The sequence below is a fragment of the Marmota monax genome, unplaced genomic scaffold, assembly GCF_021218885.2.
Source record: "Marmota monax isolate L192 unplaced genomic scaffold, Marmota_monax_Labrador192_F-V1.1 WCK01_AAM20220418_F8-fsc00009, whole genome shotgun sequence".
Lineage (NCBI taxonomy): Eukaryota > Metazoa > Chordata > Mammalia > Rodentia > Sciuridae > Marmota > Marmota monax.
Window position 1 is genome coordinate 25565521 of NW_026694710.1, and position 19480 is coordinate 25585000.

The window sequence follows — 19480 nt, forward strand, 5'->3', positions numbered from 1 at the left end:
TCTCAGGCGAGCAGCCCTCTCTGCACTGGTCCAGGGACATGCTGGGTTCCTGGGAGACATAGATGGAAGTGAGATCCTGACGTGGCAGGCTCAGCTAGTCAGGCTGTGCCACCTGCTGTAACAAACAGCCCCAGTGATCTGGAGGCTGCATAGGCTACATAGGCTCAGCATGTGGTGAGGCCTGGTGCTGCCCCATCCAGAGCCCCAGCACAGAGGCAGCGCGTGGTGAGACAGTGAGCTGCCAGCTCAGGCCTCTGTGCTTCTTGTGAACCCTCTAATCATCCTTGGAACCCCGCCCTCCTGGCCTCAACACCGGGGACTTTGGAAGACGAGTTGAACCCAGAGCAGATGGAGTCCAGCCTCGTCTGTGCCACCTTGGAGACTCTCCCTCCTCCAGCCTCACAATTTGGGGAAGAGTGCACCAGAGGGCATGATCCCTTACCCCTGCCTGGCCACTGAGGGACTGGTCCGACCTGCGGAACCTGACTAGTTGACCTCCTTCCCCGCTGCTGTCCCTGTCCTCTCGCCTCATTGTGAGGCCCAGCGTCCCCCCATGCCTGCCCTGTAGACCTGCGGCTGGGCCTTCCTTCCCACCCCAGCCTTCCTCTAAAGGTGGACTGTCATGGGCCGGGCATGGCTGCCAATGGAGGGAAACCTGTGGACCAGCCGGCCTGCTTGGGCTGGGTCTATACCATGCTCAAGGCCACTGGCCATGCAGGACAGAGCTGAGAGAGGAGAGCTGGGTGAGCACGGGCTCCCTGTCCTCTGGTCCACTTGCATGTTTGGCCTGGGCCAGGTCATCCTGCCATTTCTCAGACCCAATCCTTCCCCCATCGTGGCCATCGGCAAGCCCTGGTGGCTCTTCTCCTGGACATTCGGAAGCGGTACCCTTGTCTCTGTCTCCTGGCACCTACCTGCCCAGATCCAGCACCTCCTGCCTGGTCACCTGCACATGGTCTCCCCAAGGGGCCACCCAAGTGAGCTTTCAGAGAGGGAGGTCCAGTGCTGACCAGCTCCTAACTGACCCATGACTTCCTCCACATTGGGTCCCGGGGCCCCCTCGATGCACCCCAAGGTATCCCCACCCACTACCCTGCTGGTTCTCCAGGGCCTAGTTCTCACTCCAGCCCCCAGCCTCTTTGGCACCCCACCTCCCAGCCGTCACCCCACCCAGCCCTCTCTTGGGATGTCTGCCCTGCCTCGCCAGGTTCCAGCTGAATGTCACCTCCCGGGCCACCTCCCTGTCTACCCTGTTTAGGATGCCATTCCACACGTGCTTTTCTCTTTAAATGCATTTCCCATGATATTATTTTAATGAAGTCCTCCTTTTCAAACATCGTCCTCTGTACTGTGTCCTTACCTGTGGCTGGTCAGCCCTGCCCCATTCGGTGGCAGGCTTCAACATCCTTATCTGTTGACGCAGCTCCCAGTGCCCAGCACGGCACTGGTACGTGCCTGGTAGGCCCTCCCCTGGAGTGGAGGGCAGAGGTGGACGCTTTCTGGGGCCTGAGATGCTGGCCTGTGGCTGTTCTGTTTGCTGGAGACCCCGTCTCCCCTGGCACCAGTCAGTCCTAGGGAGGCCAGGCTGCCGCTGGCGCTCTCTGGGTGCCCGTCTCTCCTGGGCTTCAGGTGGATGTGTGCTGGTGAAGACCGCACAGCCCTGTTCGGTGGCGTTCCAGTTCCCATGGTGAAGATTCCCTCACCATGGCCAGTTTCAAGCTACTGTCCCTGGATGCACTGATCCCGAGGTTCTGTGGCTCCCTGGCACTCTGTGGGTCTGGGGACAGAGGCCGGGGGAGCAGGGGAGCTGCCTCTGGCCCTGAAGGGCAGGTGGGATGCGGCCAGCTTTTGCTAGAGCTCTGGGCCCCTGGCCTGCCACCCGGCCCCCACACTTTCCCTGGCTCTGTGTGAGGAGCAGGCTCGGGAGCATAGGCCCCGCCTGGCCCTGGGGCTCCGCCACGTTAGCTGCTCATTTCCAAGGAGTTCTAGGCTCCCTCTGGCCTCTACTCCTCTGCCTGCAGACAGCCCTAGGAGTAGGTGTCTGTGGGTGGGGGGCCTGGGAGCTTGGTCTGAGCTGGGGTCCAGCTGACCCAGTCCTCTGCTCTGGGAGAGGAGAACACCGCTGGAGTGGTCTGGCGGTCTGCCCACAGTCACCTTGCACACTGGTTGCAGCCCCTCCTTCTGGTCCCACCTCCTGGTGCACGGTACCCACCTCTGCTAGGTGGCAGGGCGCTCCCGCGGCTCCTCTGCCCAGAGCCCCTGTGCGGGTGGGGCTCCTCTCAGGAGGGTCTTGGCAGAGGACACAATGGCTTGGTTGTCCCCGCCAGCCCTGGGCATTCTGCATGCCTGAGCCCCACACATCTGCCCACCAGCTGTCACCACCGACAGGCTCCCACCAGCCACGGGGAGTGTGAGGGACCCCGACCCCACGGCCTCTGTGGTGCTCTGTGCTCCCCACCTCTGCTCCTGGTGCTGGCGTGGGTGCTGCTCTGGGTGGGGAGCTGGCTCTGGCCTCCCACAGCCTGGTGCCACCCATGGGCCCAGCTCAGGGACCTGGGTGTGCCTCTTTCAGGGGTGCTGGTGCCCAGGCCGCCTCCCTAGGGCTGTCCTCATTCTTTCACGTTCCAGAGTGTGACATTTGGGACAGTGCTGTTATTCAGGAGCTCTGGAGTTTCAGTTGAGTTGTGTGTCCCAGAACCCTGTCCCCTGATTGCCATGGGGTGACTATCGGCTCTGGAGTCCCCCAGGGATGGCCTGACTTCTTGTTCTCCATGGGCTTCTCTCTTGAGACCCCAGATGAAGGGTTGTGTGGGGTCCACCATGGAAGAGCCCGATTCCCTGCTGTTTGTGGCTTCTGGCCCCTCATGTCCTTGGGAACATCAGCTCGAGGGGTGGGAGTGGGGGCTTCCCCTCTAGTTTGCAATGACGCCCAGTGGGAGTCATTTCCAGTTCTAGTGACTCCCCCCCACCTCAGGTTGGGAATCAGCTCCACAGTGACTCCGGTCCCTTCCCTGGGTGGGTCGTGGCTTCAGGAAGAAGCATCAAGGCTTCGGGACTGCCACGTCCTTGTCAGGAGGCCAGGCCATGGCTGTCCTCCACAACAGGGCTCTCTCTGGCTCGAGGGGGCCCCAGCCCGGTCTTCAGACAGGTTTGGCCTGGCCAGCAGAGGACTCAAGATAACTCATGAGACCGTCAGTGTTTAGGAATTGCGAAGACTCGCGCGTGGCAGCAGCCTGGGGTTCTGGCCTTGCTGGAGAAATTGGGAGGGACAGCATGGCCAGCATTCTTGCAGGCCACGGGGCTGGGGCTGGGACCGGCCACAGGAGGGGCCCAGTTCTGGCATTGTGCAAGTTCTGGGCCTGTATGGTCCAGTCTAATCTGGGAGGGAAACAGGTCCCTGAGGATCGTGGGCCAGTCCTTGGGGGGCCCCAGGGACTCCCTCCCCATGGGCCTCAGGAGGGACAGAATGTGGTGCTGAGGTTTCAGCCACCAGGGCTTGTCATTGTTGGCCTAGTTCCCCCCAAGAACACCTTGGAGGGCTCCTGTGGCCGCGGTGCTCCACGGGAGCAGGAGCAGGGAGCGAGGGAGGCGTGGCCGCCCACAGGCTGCGCTCTCCTGGGGGGGCCCTGGGTGGAGGCTGCTCTTCCCCACACTCTGGAGGACATCATGGGGCAGGGGCAGTGGCAGCCCTGAGCCAGGGGGAGAACCTGCAGGGGTTTGTGGCCTTGCCGCCAGGGGACAGCCCGGCTCCAGCCCGGCTCCAAAGGCACCTTCCCAGGAGCCTGCCTGTTCTGAGGGCGGCTCCTGGGCTGTCATTAGGCCCTGCGTCGTCCACGTGTGCGGTGCTACTTCCAGGAGGGGAGGCTTTGATCAGAGAAGAGCAGATCCCTTCTCCCCATCTCAAGCAGTGGGGAAGAGGAGAGGCCCCGAGAGACACCAGGAGCCGCTTACCCCTCCAGTTGTGGCCCAAAGGGACGCCCCTTCAGCCTCAGGGTGCAGATGGACTCCCAGGACAGCTGTGCGTGGGCTGTCCAGGGCACCTGGGTCCTGGGGTCCAGGAGCGCAGTCCTCAAGGCTGGATTCCCTGTGTCCTCGGCACCACAGCAAATGCAGATGTGGAGGCCCTCTGGACCCAGAGAGTCGGAGACTGGACACTCAAGCCAGGGGTCTGGTCTCCTGGCCCCCACCCGACTCTGGGCTTCATTAGGAGTGGGGTGAGGCAGTCAGGACAAGAGGGGACCATGTGGGGAGGGCGAGGAGCTGGAGGTGTGCCCGTGATTCAGGGACCCCACAGGAGCTGCCTTTGACTGCCGACCACATGGGGGTGGGATGGACAGGCTGGGTCACTGCTGGAGAGGGGCAGGACCCTCGCGCTGAGGTCTGCTTCGTGGTCCCTGGCACACCCGTCCTGCTGCAGACTGAGGAGCGTGCCCTGGGTGGCGCCTGGTGCTGCCGTCTGTGCCCTTCAGGACAGACCAGGGGGAGGTTTTGTCTGAAACATTCTGAAGTGGCAGGGCTCGGTACTTCTCCTTGTCCTGGTCCCTGTTCTGAGCCAGCTCTGCTCTAGGTGACGGGAATATGGCAGGGACCTTGGAATAATCCCTCCCCTCCTGCAGGACAAGCTTGGGGGAGAGTTGGGGGCACATGAACAGTGTCCTAGGTGTTAAAGGCTGGAGAGGAAGGCAGGGGCAGGAGAGACGGGGGTCTGGGCATCCAGAGTGCCTCCCGAGGGGCCAGCTGAGGAGGCTCTGCAGGGGGTGGGGCAGCAGAGGGACCTGGAGCCAGGTCCAGGGGGTCCCCGGCAGGCAGTGCAGCCAGAGGTGGGGGCCTTGGCTTTGAGCTGAGTGAGGTCACAGGGACTGAGCAAGATGCCACCCTGGATCTCCTTGGCTTTGGTGTGGGACAAATGAAGATAGGAGAGTAAGGACATTAAGTGGGGCCCCTGTGCCTGGAATGGGACCTGTGCGGTGCTCAGGACCCAGGTCCCGGCCAGCCCTGGGTGGGCGTGGCCCTGTAGACTTGTTGCCAACTGGGCACCATGACATGCTTTGTGGACAAGGGACCTGTAGGGACACACTTGGTCAGCAGGCACCCAGGCCCAGGGGGAAGGCCAGAGGAAAGGGCAGGAGAGACCCTGCCCTGACTGCCCACCATCTAGATGGTCACCCAGGACGTGGTTTTTCCCTGTGCCTGCCTCTGGCTGCCCTGTGTGGCTGCAATGTCTCTGGGGAAGCATCAGGTCCGGAAGCCATGACATGTCACCAGGAATGTCAGCCAGGGTCCCAGGCTAGAATAGAGGCACAGGCTTGACCTGTCCCAGAGGAGCAGGTCTGGTGGGGACACACACCAGCGGAGAGCCTGGGGAGGTGGTGGGCTGCGGGACGGGGACAGTGTGTCGGTGCCGTCAGGTGCCTGTGTTTTCAGCTCGGACACAGGCCGCTTCCCAAGTGTGATCACCTTCCGGGGCCACCTGGTGTGCCCAGGCTCGCCCAGCCAACAGCGGCCAGGGTGGAGGAGCCCAGAAATTCTGGCCAGCCGTGCCTGTGTCCCTGGAGCCATGGCCTGGGTTGGAGATGGTCGCCTAACCTTGGCCTCTCAGGAGGGTCCACCCACTCATGCCGGGCCAGCACTCTGGTTGGAGCAAGTTCATCTGAGTGGCCTCCCTGACCCAGGCTGCATGGGGAGTGGCCACTTCTACTCCTGTGTGGGCCCCGGATGTTTGAGCACCTACTGCACACGGCCCTGCGTTGCTGGCAGCTGGAAGTTTGCGTGGGGCTTGAGGACAGAGCAGGTGTCATGCCCTGTTCTCCGGGGGAGACCTCACCGGGGGAGGGGACTGCAGCAGGGCCTGAGCAGGCTGAGCCTGGGGGAGGGACACTCCTGCTGGAGGGACACCTGCCGAAGCTGAGGAGGAAGAGCTTTGCAGCCCAGGGCCACGCCTCTCACGAGAACTGAAGTAGCAGACCCGGGCTGGAGCACAGCTCAGTGCTAGAGCATCTGCCCGCTGGGCCAGGCCCTGCGTTCCGCCCGGCACCACCAACAAGACCAAGCCCGCAGACTGCATTTGGAGAATGCTCCCAGTTTATACAGCATCTGCACAGCCACTTCCCCAGGCTCCCACTGGCCCCTGACAGGTTTAGCTGGTCCCCGCAGGTCTGCGGGCCTCTGGGAAGGGGCTTGAGGACATCTCCTGGAATTGTCTCAGGATCCTGTGAGGTGGGTGTGGCCACCCCAATCTACAGATCTGAAGACTGAGGCTCCAGAGGGCGTCCTCCAACAGCCACCCCGAACCCACGGGGGTTATTCCTGGGCTCTACCCAGCATGCATTGCTCTCCCGATTTTGAGCACACCCCAAGACTTCTGCCCAGCCCCAGGGAGGCTGAGCTCTGAGTGAGAGGACAGGGTCCCAAGGTGGGTGGAGACATTGGAAGGATGGCTCTGGGCCCAGGCACCCCCCAGGGAGTGCAGAGATGCTGGCACCTCACAGTCCCTGGGGGACCACCCCAGCGACCTCAGGTTGAGCTGTGGCTGGGCGAGCCAGGTAGCCTGGCTGAGACCCAGTCCCACACTGAGCTCTGCACGGGAGGCCCAGTCTGACTAGTGAGCCCATCACCTTCCCTCCACCTCCCGCCGTGGCTCCTGGGGCCCGAGGGGCATCCACAACCCCTGCTGCACTTCTCGGCTTGGCGCCCAAGGGCAGCCTTGGCTGGGTGGTGCACTTTGTCCTGTGCACTGAGTCACAGGGCAGAGACCTTCAGGCAGCTCCTCGGGGTCACCAATATCTGGCTTTGTCTTTCAGCCTGCCCCTCCCAGCCCCTCCTCAGAGCCTCAGTTTTTCATCTGTGAAATGGAGATGGGGACAGCACCCACCTCCTGGGGTCCCTGTGGGATGCAGAAGCCTCCGGGGCCAGCAGTCACAGGCTCTTGGGCTCTGGCAGCCACGGTCACGGGTGCTCCCTGCTGTGGAAGGACGTTTCCTTCCACACGAGGCGCTGGCAATGGCTTACAGCGTTGCACAGCTCGGCGGCCTCCGGGCTGCTGCACCAGAAGCTGGGGCCCAGGACGCACTGGTCGGTGCCCAGCAGTGGGACCCTGGAGGCGTGGCAGGCCCCCATCTTCCTGCACACAGCCTCGGGGTCCATCATCTCCTTGAGGCTCTCGATCAGCACTGGCTCGTACTCGGTGACGAAGCGGCTGCACTGCACCATGTAGGGCAGGGGCAGGATGTGGCAGCCGCCCTTGAAGGCTTTCAGGATGTCCCGCTTGGTGCTCTTGAGCTCCAGGTTTTGGGAAGACACACCCAGCAGCCTTTTGCACCCGTTGCAGAAGCTGCCCTGACCACCCTCGTTCAGCAGCAGGGACGGCTCCTTAGCATGGGCCCCTGAGACGGCCCTGGCCCGCCTGCGGCTGCTGCAGAGCCGGATGGCCTTGCACACTCTTTCTGGGGTGACTCTGCTCACCATCTGCACCAAGGAGGGGCTGTAGGTGTCCACCAAGGTGATGCACTCCTGGAGGATGGAGGCGGGCATTAGGGAGCACACTCGCTCCAGGGCCTGGCTGATCATGGCCTCGGTGCTGTTGGTCACCAGCCACTGGTCCAGCTTCTGGATCACATCCAGGCACAACTCGCAGGTCAGGCCTGACTTCATCTGGACCTCGTTCCTCCTCGGCAGCCCCAGTTCCAGGGAGGGGACCCCGTCCACAGCAGCTATTTGAGCCAGCTGGTGGGCGGGCTCCTCACAGAAGCCACCCTTCCTGCAGACCCCTCGTGGTGGGAGAAGTCTCAGAGTCTGCTCTGCAGGGACAAAGAGCTGGTAGATGTAGCTCTTACAGAGGAGAGCCAGGCCAGGCTCCAGGGAGTCACACTGACCCTGGACGTTCATCCCTGCCAAGGTCAAGTTGGACCTCTGAGCATCCTGGAGCTGGGAGACCAGCCGGACACACTCTTGGCACACAGCACCCCCAGGTTTCTGTGGAGGGTGGAAGCTGAGGGCCCCGTTGGCCATGAATGGGGCCACTGCCTGGGAGGTGTCCTCCTGGGAGAGTGGTCCCCCTGGTCCCCCTGGGGCGTCCAGGCGCCTCTGCAGCGGCTCACAGAGGGTAAGCGCAGTACACACCTGGGCTGCAGAGCTGCCCGGGTCTCTGCTGATCATGCTCAGGATGACCGTGCTGTGGGCGTCCACCATCCCTTTGCATGAGGCTGAGGACTCCTGGCTGGGAAGCCACTCACAGGTCTTCATCATTGAGGCCAGGATGTCGGACTCAGTGGCGTCCGGGTTCAGCCCGTTGCCGGCAGCAGCCACCACTTCCTGGCACACGTCACAGGGCAGGGACTTGGTGGTGGGCTTGCTCCAGACAGCTGTTTGGCAGTGCCCCAGAGCCCCGCACCTGGCAGCTGCCTGCAGGTCACGACACCACACCTCGGGTCCCTTGGCACAGTCCCGGGGGCCTGAGATGGGGCCAGCCATGGTGGGCCCCAGGAGGCTGGACAGGAGAAGCAGGGCACACAGCATGCTGCCCAGTGACTGGCCTTCCCGTGCTCCGGGCTGCCTGGCTGCTATAAACCCGGCTCTCCGGCCTGTCCCTGAGCGGGTGCAGGGGAGGTTTACATGAGGCTGGGAGGTGGTTTAGATGTTCAGGGTTGGTCTGCCGGCCAACTGCTATAAACCCGCCTCCGGCCCCTCCTGCAGCCTGACTCACAGCCCCGCCCTGCCCCCCTGTCGGCTGGCCTCTGCCTCCTCCTCCCTGCAGGTGTTCAGAGCCCACTCCTGTTTAGTGAGGCCTGCCTCCAGGTGCTCTCCTGGCCCCGCCCTCTTCAGGCCTGGCAGCTTCTGGAACGCCCTCCCCCGCCCCCCCATCACATACCTTGTCCTGACTTGCTGGGTGGCCTGGGTCTCCTCCTGCAGGGAGACCAGGGGATCTCCTGCTCCCATTGGGGAGGTACGGAAAGGCATCTGTCCTGTTTCCAGAGGACAGGGAACGAGTCCCCCACCCCCATTGCTTTCTAACTGGGCTCTGGTCTGGACTGTAGGACACTTGGTCTGGGTTTTGTTTTTGGCACTGGGGATTGAACCCAGGGGGTTTTACCACTGCACTACATCCCCAGCCCTTTTTATTTTTATTTTTATCTGGAGACAGAGCCTCCCTAAGTTGCTGAGGCTGACCTCAAACTTGCAAGCCTCCTGCCTCAGCTTCCTGAGATGCAGGGGTTACAGGGGTGCTCACCCCGTGAGGCTGGGAGGTGGTTTAGATGTTCAGGGTTGGTCTGTGGCCTCGGCTCTCCAGCCCGCTGGCCTCACGGTGCCTGCGGGAAGCTCTAGCCTGTGAGATCCAGAGCCCAGATGTTCTCTTCACTGTGAAAACCTCTGTGAAAGGCCACGTGGGTGGCGCCTGGTGGACAGGCATACGCTTGCTGATAGCACACAAACACAAAAGGGCTTGTTTCCACCTGTGTCACTTGTTGTCCTCTTTCTTCCTTGGTTTTGAAATAGTTGTTAGGCAAGAGCATTGGCACCCACGAAAACAACAGGTGCAGAGGGCTGAGGCCCACGGCCCAGGGGAGAGTTCCAGGGCAGCCTCCTGCTTGGCCCCGTTGCCAGGGCCCCATGGCAGGGGCTACACTGCGGCTCCCTGTGTGTCTTGGTGGGCCTGCCCACGTGTGGGCACCTGCAACTCAGGTTCCAGGCCCTGGAAGCTGAGGCTGGTGGCCCAGGCGCCCTGGTGGCCTCTCCTGAGGAATGCGGCCCAGCCCCTGGTCGTCCTTCCGGGCTACTGGGCTTTCAGGGAATGGGATCCTACATGCTGAGCCCTTTAAATGGCTTCCAGGGGCTCTGGTTCCTTGGGGCCAGGGGAGGGGACCACCCCAGGGAGGGGTAGGACGGGGTTCTCAGCTGCAGGGAGGGCGTGAGCTGGGTGAGTGGCCCCAAGTTCCTGCACAGGGTGGAGCAGGACTGGGTGGCTCTGTGGAGGTCTGGCCAGCAGGCCTGGCGCTTCCACTCCCACGGCTCTCGTTCCTTGCCTGCCGATGGCCGCCCACAGCCACCCAGGGCCAGGCACAAGGCGGAAGCAAGCAGAAGGTCCTGCCTGGGATATGAAGGTGTGGTGGCCTGGGAGCCCCCGACCTTCCATTCCCTCACCTTCCAGCCCCATGTCACTTCCTGAAGCATCTTCCATGCAGGCTGGCTTTCCAGAGGCCAGACTGTCCTCCTGTCCTGGTCCCTTGGGCCTGCTTACTAGGTGCTCCCTTTGTAAGGCCCGCCATGCTGCGTGGACACTCGTTCCTGGGTGGAATTCCCACTGGGTGTCATGGTTTATTTGCCTGTTCCCCTTTGATGGGCAGGTGGGTCGTTTCCAGCTAGCGCGGACGCTGCTGCCCTGCGGCCTCTGAGCACTTCTTAGGGATGGGTCAGACTGGGCTCTGGGAGCAGAGCCGTGGGGTGGGGTCTGCAGCTGTGGGGGGCGTGCACCAGAAGGTGTCCAGGTGGTTGTGCCAGTTCCGGCCCCACAGTGTTGGAGGGCTTCTGATTGCCCTGTATGTTTTGGGGGTCACAGTGTTGTCTGGACACGACAGTCAGCCCTCTGCGCCTGCAGCTGGGTGCCTGCAACTCCAGTCAGCCCGACACTCACTGCAGGGTTCACAGGCCCCAGAGGGGAGAGGCTCCGACCGAGAGCCCCCCCACTTCAGACCACAGCAGTCCCAGGGCACCCCGTCTCTGGAGGGCAGCTTTAAGTGGAGGGTTCCAGGGCTCTCAGCCTGGTAATCTGCTAGGAGGCAGCTCCTGGACCTGAGGAAGGCCCGTGGCTCCTGACAGGCAGCTGCTGAGGAAGGACACCGGAGCAGGGAGGGCAAGGCGGGGGCAGGCGAGGGCATCCTGCCCCCCGCACAGCCCCCCCATGGGTCCCGCTCCCAAAGTTCACTGGATCTGGTAGAGGATTGTAACAGAGTGGACCTCCAGCACCCCTGGAGGGCAGTGGACACTGGGAGTTCTGTCCCCCAACCCCATCCTGAGGCTATTAGGGGCCCTGGGCCGAGTCAGCTGGTTAATAAACTCAGGCGTTTTGAGGACGGGGACCTCCTGCCATGGGGAGACTCCCGGGCTTGGGAACTCTGCGCCAGGAACGGGGATGAACCAAGCGTGTCCCTGTACCGCGTTTCCTTTTGATGTCATTGATCCTCCATAGACCACCCGCCCGCCCTTCTCCTCCCCATCCCTCCGCCCATCTGTCCCTCCGTCCCTCTGTCCTCTCAGCCGCGCACACACACACATTTGCAGGGGGGTGGGGTTTCCTAGCCCGCGGTGCAGGTGAAGGCCATGTCCTTTGTCCCCCTGCTTCCCCACGCCTTGTCTTCCGTGATCACAGGCGGGTGTAAGGTTGGGAGCCGTGTGGGCAGCTCTGTGGACACACTTAGGCAGCCCAGCCCGGGCTCCCTGGGCGCCAGCACTATTGTGTGTGGCAGGTTATCTCCAGGGCAGTCCAGCCCGTCACAGGGTATGCTCTCTGCTCACGTCCCCTTGGTCACCTCCTCTGGGTGCCCCTTGCAGCCCTTCTTGGCCCCTTATAACTGGAGTATGGGCCAGGGACTGTCGGACGCCCCTTGGTTTGGGTCCGTCGGCTGCTGGCCCGGGCCTCCACCAGGGCTGTGCGCTGCTGGTGGGCGGCCTGCCAGCTGCCCCGGGCCTTGTCGGCGTGTCCTGTGCCAGCCACACAATGCTGGCGTACCCAGGGTGGTCACTGCCGACCCCTTGGTTGGGATCTACTCCTTTCCTCCTCTGTGAAGCTACTATTTCCTCTTGTAATTAATAAGTCATATTAACAAAATTATTTTGAGACCATGTAGGTCTCCTATCCACTAATTCACTACCCCATCTTCCTTCTACATTTATTAATTTGTGTTTTCTTGTCCCTGTTCTCTCCTCTTCCCTCCTTCTTTTCCCGTCTCTTGAAGACTTATGAATTTTTATTGTATTTTTATTATTCTGAAGTCTTGTGTATGTGATTTTAAGTTGCATTTAGTAGGTTCAAGTCCACCACTAGGAATGGCTTTTGTTCCTGAGTTGTTCCAGCTCCTACCCTGGGAGCCCTGTGGAGCCATCATGTCCCTTTGCTCTGGCCCTGGCATTCCCGGCCCTCCTAGACTGCCTGGGACGAGCGTTCCGGCCCCTCTTGGGCTTTCCTGGACCAGCCTGCTTGCCAAGAAAAGTGGTTTTAGAGACCAGGATCTGGACACTGGTGTGCTCACGGCTGAGGTGCTGCCAGTGCTTCCGGCACTCACCAAGCAGGGTAAACAGTGACTGCTCACCCACGAGGTCAAGAAGGAAGGCGGAAGGGGCCATGTGTGTGGAAGGACAGAAACATACCACTGTAGATACAGAAACAAAGAAGGTGCATACACATCTACATATGTCACCTGGAACAAACTCAGGTACCCGTCTGCCTACACATCTGCCACCCATGCATCCACCCATCCATTCATGTACCCATCCACCCATCCGTCCACCCATCCACCCATCTATCCACCCATCCACCCATCCATCTACCCACCCACCCAACCACCTATCCCACCCACCTACCCATCCACCTATCCATTCATCCACCCACCCACCATCTATCTTCTTAAGATCATGAGCTCATACTGATACTTCTGCCACACACAGCACATTCCAGCTGTGTCCCTTTCGATATTTATACTTTTCCTGCTCAACACTGAGAAGATCCCATTATCTTTTTTTTTTTTTTTAGTTGTAGATGGACACAATACCTTTATTCTATTTTTTATGTGGTGCTGAGGACAAAACCCAGGGCCCCACGCGTGCAAGGCAAGTGCACTACTACTGAGCCACAACCCCACCCCCATTATCTTTAATGCATTTACTCATTTGCTGAACCCAGAATGTATTTAAAAATGTTCAGAACTAACCTCTGGGGAAAGCCGAGCCTGCTCACAGAGCTCTGGGTCTGAGCGTCCGTCTTTGTACTGTGGTGGGATTGACACACAGAACACACGCATCTTAACGGGGCAGTTCAGTGAATTTTCACTGCACACACACTTGTGTAAGTCAAGTGTGCAGTGGTCCCTGGTGCCCGGCTGTGCGGCCGTGAGAGTGATGGCTTTCCTGGTTGTCCCCGTCATGGGTGAAGGTCCCCTGTCCTTGCACCTTGCCTTCATGGGATCTGCAGCATTTTCTCCTGTTCTGTTTCCTCTCATGTGACACCCCAGTATGTGTCCACACTGTCCCTTGCAACTGTGCAGAGCTGGCCCACTTTGCTGGTCCTGCCCTGCTGTGTGGCTGGGTGACCGTCTGTTCACCCCCCCTGGGTTGGCGCTGCTGGCTCCAGTCCTGGGTGTGCGGCTGGCCATGGGGTTTATGTGTGGGGAGCCTGTCCCCCCAAGGCCACACCTGCTGCTGTCACTCAGAGGTGCTGCTGGTGCCTGTCACTCCTCATGGCCCTGGTCTCAGTCCCAACCGCAGCTAACCAGAGCAGCGTTTGCTGAACTATTGTGGCTTCTTATAAATTCTGTTATTTCAAAAGTTTTCTGAATGTGATTTACTGTTTCTTCCCAAGGAAAGCCGAGCATGGCTGCGTGGGATCAAGGGAGGGTGTGTGCGGGCTGCTTTGTGGTGGCCTGATCTGGAGGCAGGGGGTGAGGATGGGGAGCAGAAGAGGAAGCTCTGTCTCCACAGCCTGGTCCTGGAGAGCACAGAGGACGCTATGGCTTGCTCCAGGGAGAGCATCTTGAGACAGCCTAAGCCGGGGTCTGCTGCTGATAGAGGGGGAGACCCTCCCTTCCCTGCTGGCCGCACCGCCCAGCCCTCACCTGCCTGGCCTGCAGAAGGGTGAAGAGTAGCCCCTGTGGACACAGAGCCACTAATTCACTGTCCCCCTCATGGTGTAAGGGGAGGCAGGTGTCTCTGTCTCCTGTCCAGCCCTACCTAGAGGGACTGTCCAGTGTGTGTCCTGGAAGGTGGGATGCTGGCCTGCATTGCATGTGTTCTGCAGGGTGGTCTGCTTGTCCCCCTGCCCCTGTGTCATGCCCACTGCTCCCAAGACGACGTCTCTCCTACCCTTTGCCCTACCTGGGTCTTCCAGGGGACATGTCTGTCCCCTGCCTGGGATTCATCTTCACCACCTGGCCATCTGGGGACACCAGGGTGGGGTTCACTGCCTGTTCCACATATTTCCCAGGACCCTGCTGTGAGCTGGGGGCAGCCAAGGTGGGACACGGGGGCTGGAGGCGAGCATGACAGAGGTGTGCCCCCCCCCCCCATGCAGGAGGCTGAGATTACGTATGGGTTGGGGGTGGGACCATGGTGACCCACTGCAGCCTACCAGGGAGGTGACGTGGCCATCCAGGAGAAAGCGCCCAGCCAGGCTGGGGGGGCAGAGGCCCTGGGGTGGTGCTGCCAGCCGAGTGGGAGCAAGGAGGTGCAGGTGAGGCTGGGAGCCGTGTCGACTTCTCAGTCGGCTTCAGGGCGTCTGGGCTGCTTGAGCTGGGGACAGAGTCATGGAGGCCCACGGCAAAGGGCCTGGGAGAGGGTTTGGGGGGAGCCCGAGCTGGTCAGGGCTCCTCCAGGACAGCACCCACCCACCAGAGCTGGGAGGAGGGAGGGGCTGAGGGGAGGCTGCAGGCCAGAGGCGGCAGCTGAGCAGGTCCTGCTGCTGAGGGCCACACCTGGTGGGCATCCTCCCCTGAGGGCCAAGTGCTCAGCCCACCTGTGAGCCCCTCTCAGGTCAGGTCTTGTCACCCTGAGCCCAGATCAGAGCTGGGCCTCACTGTCCACCAAGCCAGATCCCAGCCACCATCCTCCCACGGGGGTTGGCTCATGGGGCCCTGCAGAGATCCCCTTGCTCCTGGGGAGGGAGGTGGCATGGCCAGAGGCCAAAGGCAGTGGGGGTCCGACCATTCATGGATGAGCACCGTGATGAGGACGGGCCTCCCTCCTCTGGGGCCTCCTGCGTCTCCTACTCCGTGGCCCCCACCTGGGGTCACTCAGAGGCTGTACCTGAGGCCTTCTCCAACAGGCCTCCAGGCTTCATAGATGTTGAGAGCCACAGCTGAAGGGGCCCCAGCAAACTTTCAGACTGCCGGCTGATGATTGGCTCACAGCTGCCCCAGCAACTTCTAGCTGATTGGCTCCTCTGCGGTGATGCTCATTGGGCTGTTTTCCGGCCCTTTCAGAACACGGAGCTGCTCATTGGGGGACTTTTTTTGGCTCCACACACGCGTCCCAGCCAATCGGCCTCAAGAGCAGGAGGAGTGGGGGAGGTGGAGAGGCTTGTGGGAAGCCGGTGGTGGCAGTTGGGCTCTGAAGGTTTTCCTGAGGAGCTGTTTTGTTTGGCGTGTGTGGTTCTAAAAATAAAGTTCGTTTCTTTTGCCAAGTGGCTCCTGAATGGTGCCCAGCCAGACTGCGGCACACAGGAGCAGCAGAGTAAGGAGGCCTGGCCTCCAGTCAGGCCCAGCGGTGGTCCCTCGCAGGAGCCCTGGGCCCGCCCGGGGAGCGCGACGAGATGGAGAATGTCCTCGGCTGGGGGAGCACAGCCTGGGCTCGCCATAGCGGAGAGAGACTCTCTCATGCTTCTGGGGTTTCAGCCCTAAATTGGTGTCAGCAGGCGGTGCTGTCCCTGCAGGCTTGGAGAGGACTCCCTGCCGCCCCAGCTCCTGGTGTGGCCGCCTGTCCTTGGCAGGCCATGGCTCGCAGTGGCCATGCCTCTGTCCTCAGTGCTCTCATCTCTCCGAGTCTCTGTTCCTTTCCTCCTTCTCATAGAGACGCCAGCCACTGGCCCAGGGCAGCCCTGATGGGTGTCACCTCCTCTTACTAACGACTGCAGGGAAGGCCTTGTGTCCATGTAAGTTCACCTGCACATCCACAGAGCTCAGGGCCCAGTGTGTCTTTGGGGAGCAAAAGTTACCCACGACTGGTGGAGTCTGTGCACTGGCGGCCTTGACCTTCAACATGTGCACTGTTGAGATCCAGCCTTGGTCCCCAGGAGCCCAGGTGGGAGACAGCTGAGCCTCAAGTCAGGGTCAGGTGGGGTGGGGGTGGGGTGGGGGCCCTGAGACGTTGTCGGTGACGCCCCCTCTGTCCACAGCCAGCCCTGGGCAAGGGAAACCTGGGCTCCCAGAGTCCTGTGGCCTGAGAGCAGGGGCTTTGAAGTCACCACCCCAGGGCCTCAGTCCTACCACCTGCCAACTCAGGGCACCATGATCTCCAGCCCCAGAGCCCCAGCTCCAGGCTGGGAAACCTCGTCTTGACTGTGGAGCTGCAGAAGCCCGGTGTGGCGGGGTGCCGCAGGGACATAATGATGATCGCAGACCACAGAGGCCAAGGAGCCTGGGAGTTGGCACTCAGGACTTGGGCACCTTGAGCCAGAGCCCTTCCGAGTGGGGTCTCAGCACCTTGGGAGGTGCTGCAGGGAAAGCACAGGTCCCCACTGGTGAGGCGTCTCCCGCGTGCCAGCGCCCTGGGTGGCCCTGCTCCTTCCTGCTGGGTGAGAGTCCTCCCAGCACGTCCCAAGCTTCCACGCACGGGCAGGCACTTCCCAGAGGCCGCCTCCCTGGGGCTGGGTTTGGGCTGCAAGCCCAGTTTCAGCAGGATGGGCCCCACCTGGCTGCCCATCCTGAACACCTCGAGCAGCTGCAGAGCTCAGTGCAGGTGAGGTGGCTTGCCTCACCCCGGATGGAGGGAGCAGCTGGAGGAGTGGACAGAGTCCCCCTAGCCCTGGTGAAAAGCAGATCCTGGTAGCAACAGGCCGCATCTTGTTTGCTTTGCTTTGTCTGCATGTGAGAATGCAACAGTCGTTTATTAAGCACCTATTGTGTCTGCGTGCTGACCTAGTTCTGGGGACATTTGAGTGAACACAACAGACAGAAGCCCTGTGCTCCTGGCACTCACATTCTAAGGGCAAAGGCAGAGATTGAGCAACAGACGTAAGTGTGGTAATGAGGAAGAAAGTGACGAGCGAGAGAAGTGCTACCTGTTGTGAGGGGTTGGAGAGCCAGGAGCAAGTGGTCAGGGGAGGCCTTGGTGACCAGACAGAATTTGAGTGAGAGTGGAGAAAGCGTGGGAGGAAGCCAGGTGAGTGTCTGGATGTCCTCCAAGAAGAGAGGCCAGAATGTCCAAAGGTCCTGGGGCAGGTGAGCCTAGGAAGGGCCAGGACACAGGTGGCTTGAGCAGACTGAGAGCAGGAGGAGCCACAGCAGCCAGGATTAGCAGGGCCACACGCTGGGCACTCTGGCCTGGCTCTGAGGGAACTAGGGTTTTGAGCACAGGAGAGCCTGATGGACAGTACTTCTAGGGGATCAGTCGGGGCCCAGGGTGGAGAGCGGAGAGCTGGGAGGACCTGTTGGGCGATGGTGTGATCCGTGAGAGGCCGTGGGGGTAGTGGTAGCTGTGGGAAGGTGGTGGCCTTGGGGTCCAGGCTGCAGTGAGAGGATTGGCTGGTGGTTTATGTGGGACATGAGAGCTGGGGACACACCCGGCATCTGGCCCACCTACCCTGAGATGGCGGAGGAGGGATGCAGGCAGACCTGTTGGGCTGTCATTGTGACACCAGGTGAGAGGCAGCGCCTGACCCAGGGTGGTATGGACAGGGAGCACAAAATGAGGCCATCGCGTGGGCTGTGAGGGGAGGGGATGGAAGCCTGGGATTTCAGCATGGGGGCCGCGTCCCTCTGTCAGAAGGATTAGGCAGGACGGGGTGGGCGAGAGCCTGTGGGACAGCCTCCTGGAGGGAGGCCCCGCAGGTGTGGCTATCACTGCCCTGCTGGGTGTTATTTGAGTTTCCAAGGGGGACCTGGCAGGGAGGAGCCCTGGGGGGGGGAAGGGGAGGCTGCAGGAGGCCGCCTGATGGTGCTGGGCCCCTTGATGGTGGCAGTAGGTGCTGGGTGCAGCCTTGGACCCCAGCAGGGTCGGTGCCGTGGGAAGCCCTGGGCTGGACCCCCAGGCTGGCTGCAGAGCTGGGCCTGGAGACAGAGGAGGGGAGGCCAGAGAGGCCGTCCCTAGGTGGACTGTTGATGGGACACCGTGGGCCTAGGCCAGTCTCGCACACGTCCAGACCTGCTCCAGTCACTGCCGCCCAGCCGCCTCTCGAGGTGTTGAGGGCTGGAAATGTGAAGAGGAGACCCCAGATGGGCCCAGAAATGACCAGCTGCTCTTCCTGGTTTGAGCTGCCACCCCTGGGCTGCTCAGAAGCACCCCTCAGGGCCCCTGGGGCAGGGCAGGGAGGCCCCTTGCAGGCTGAGCGGAGAAGCCTCGGCCAGGACAAGACAGGGCTGGAGGGCTGGGGATGGAGGAGGAGGGCAGGCGGGAGGGGGCGCTTACCCCGACCCACCCTCAGTGCCCAATGCTGCTGGTGAGTGGGGGACAGGCACCTGTCCACCCTGTGGCCTGGGTTTCCCCCACTGCCCCGTCCCTCCAGTGTCACACCGGAGTAGAGGGGGCTTGACCTCTGCAGGAGCGATGTCCTCCTCTCCTTTGGAGTGGCCTGCTGTCTCTTGGAGCTTCTGTAACTGTTCAATGACAGAAATGTCCGTCTGCGTCCTGGAGGCTGGAAGGGCGAGATCCAGGTGTCCCAGGGCTGGACCCTCCTGGGGTGGAGGGGGGCCTGGCCGGGCCTCCTGCTGCCTGGTCCCTGGCTGGCTGAGGCCTTGCGCTCAGCCTCTCCCTCGTCTTCATGGGCTCCTGCCGTGGGTCTTCATCTAGATCCCCTTCTCAGGACCAGTATGTTGGGTTAGGGCCACCTGCTGCAGTGGGACCTCGTCTTAACCAGTGACATGTGCCCTTCTCAGGCACTGGGGTGAGGACTACAGTATGGCACTCCTGAGGCTTTGTCAGTATTCAGGGAGCCAGAGGGGGACGGTTCCCCTCAGTTCAGCATGCTGGGGACCCTGCTCAGGGTGGCTTTGGGCAGCCTGGGAGGGACGGAGCTGCCTCCTCTGTCCCGGCGTGGTGCTCGGCAGCCCTGTTGGGCTGACATCCGCCTCCCTGATGAGGGTGGGCTGCAGGTCCACTGGGAAACCGCATGGCAGAGTTGCGGCAACCGCAGGAGGTGGCAATCAGGACCCCAAGACTGTTCCTTCCTGGAGAGGCTGTCCCACCTTTGGGACGTCAAGGCTACGGGGCTGGCACCACTTCCCTGTGGGGAAACTGATTAGCCCAGGACATAATGGCTACTCACAGGCGAATGCCTCCCTAACCCTCAGCTGGGCCGTCTCTGTGGGCTGGCCAGGCCTGGTCCTCCCTGGCGTGCAGGAGCTCAGCAAAGCCAGCAGCCTTCTCTGCTAAACGAGGGTCCTAAAAGGACCCTTAGCTCATAAGGGGTTGTGCATTCATCTGTGATAGCTCCCGGGGAAGGGTCACCAAGATGCAGAGTAGAGGGTGCTGGGGCCAGTGACTAGTGGCCAGGAACGGCCCCCTGGTGCCTGGCACTAGCACCTGCCTCTGCCTGCGAGCCTTGCTGATCTGCAGAGTGCCCAGG

The 19480-nt window shown here is 61.5% G+C and overlaps 2 protein-coding genes across 3 annotated transcripts in view; one reads left to right on the forward strand and one right to left on the reverse strand.

The window, feature by feature from the left end:
- The window catches only part of Sorcs2 (sortilin related VPS10 domain containing receptor 2), a 403770-nt gene that overhangs the window by 209278 nt on the left and 175012 nt on the right, over positions 1-19480 (forward strand). The window lies entirely within an intron of this gene.
- Psapl1 (prosaposin like 1) lies at positions 6028-8662 on the reverse strand. Its single transcript, XM_046423473.2, has one exon. The coding sequence runs from the start codon at positions 8512-8514 to the stop codon at positions 6946-6948; it is 1569 nt and encodes a 522-aa protein (XP_046279429.1). The 5' UTR covers positions 8515-8662; the 3' UTR covers positions 6028-6945.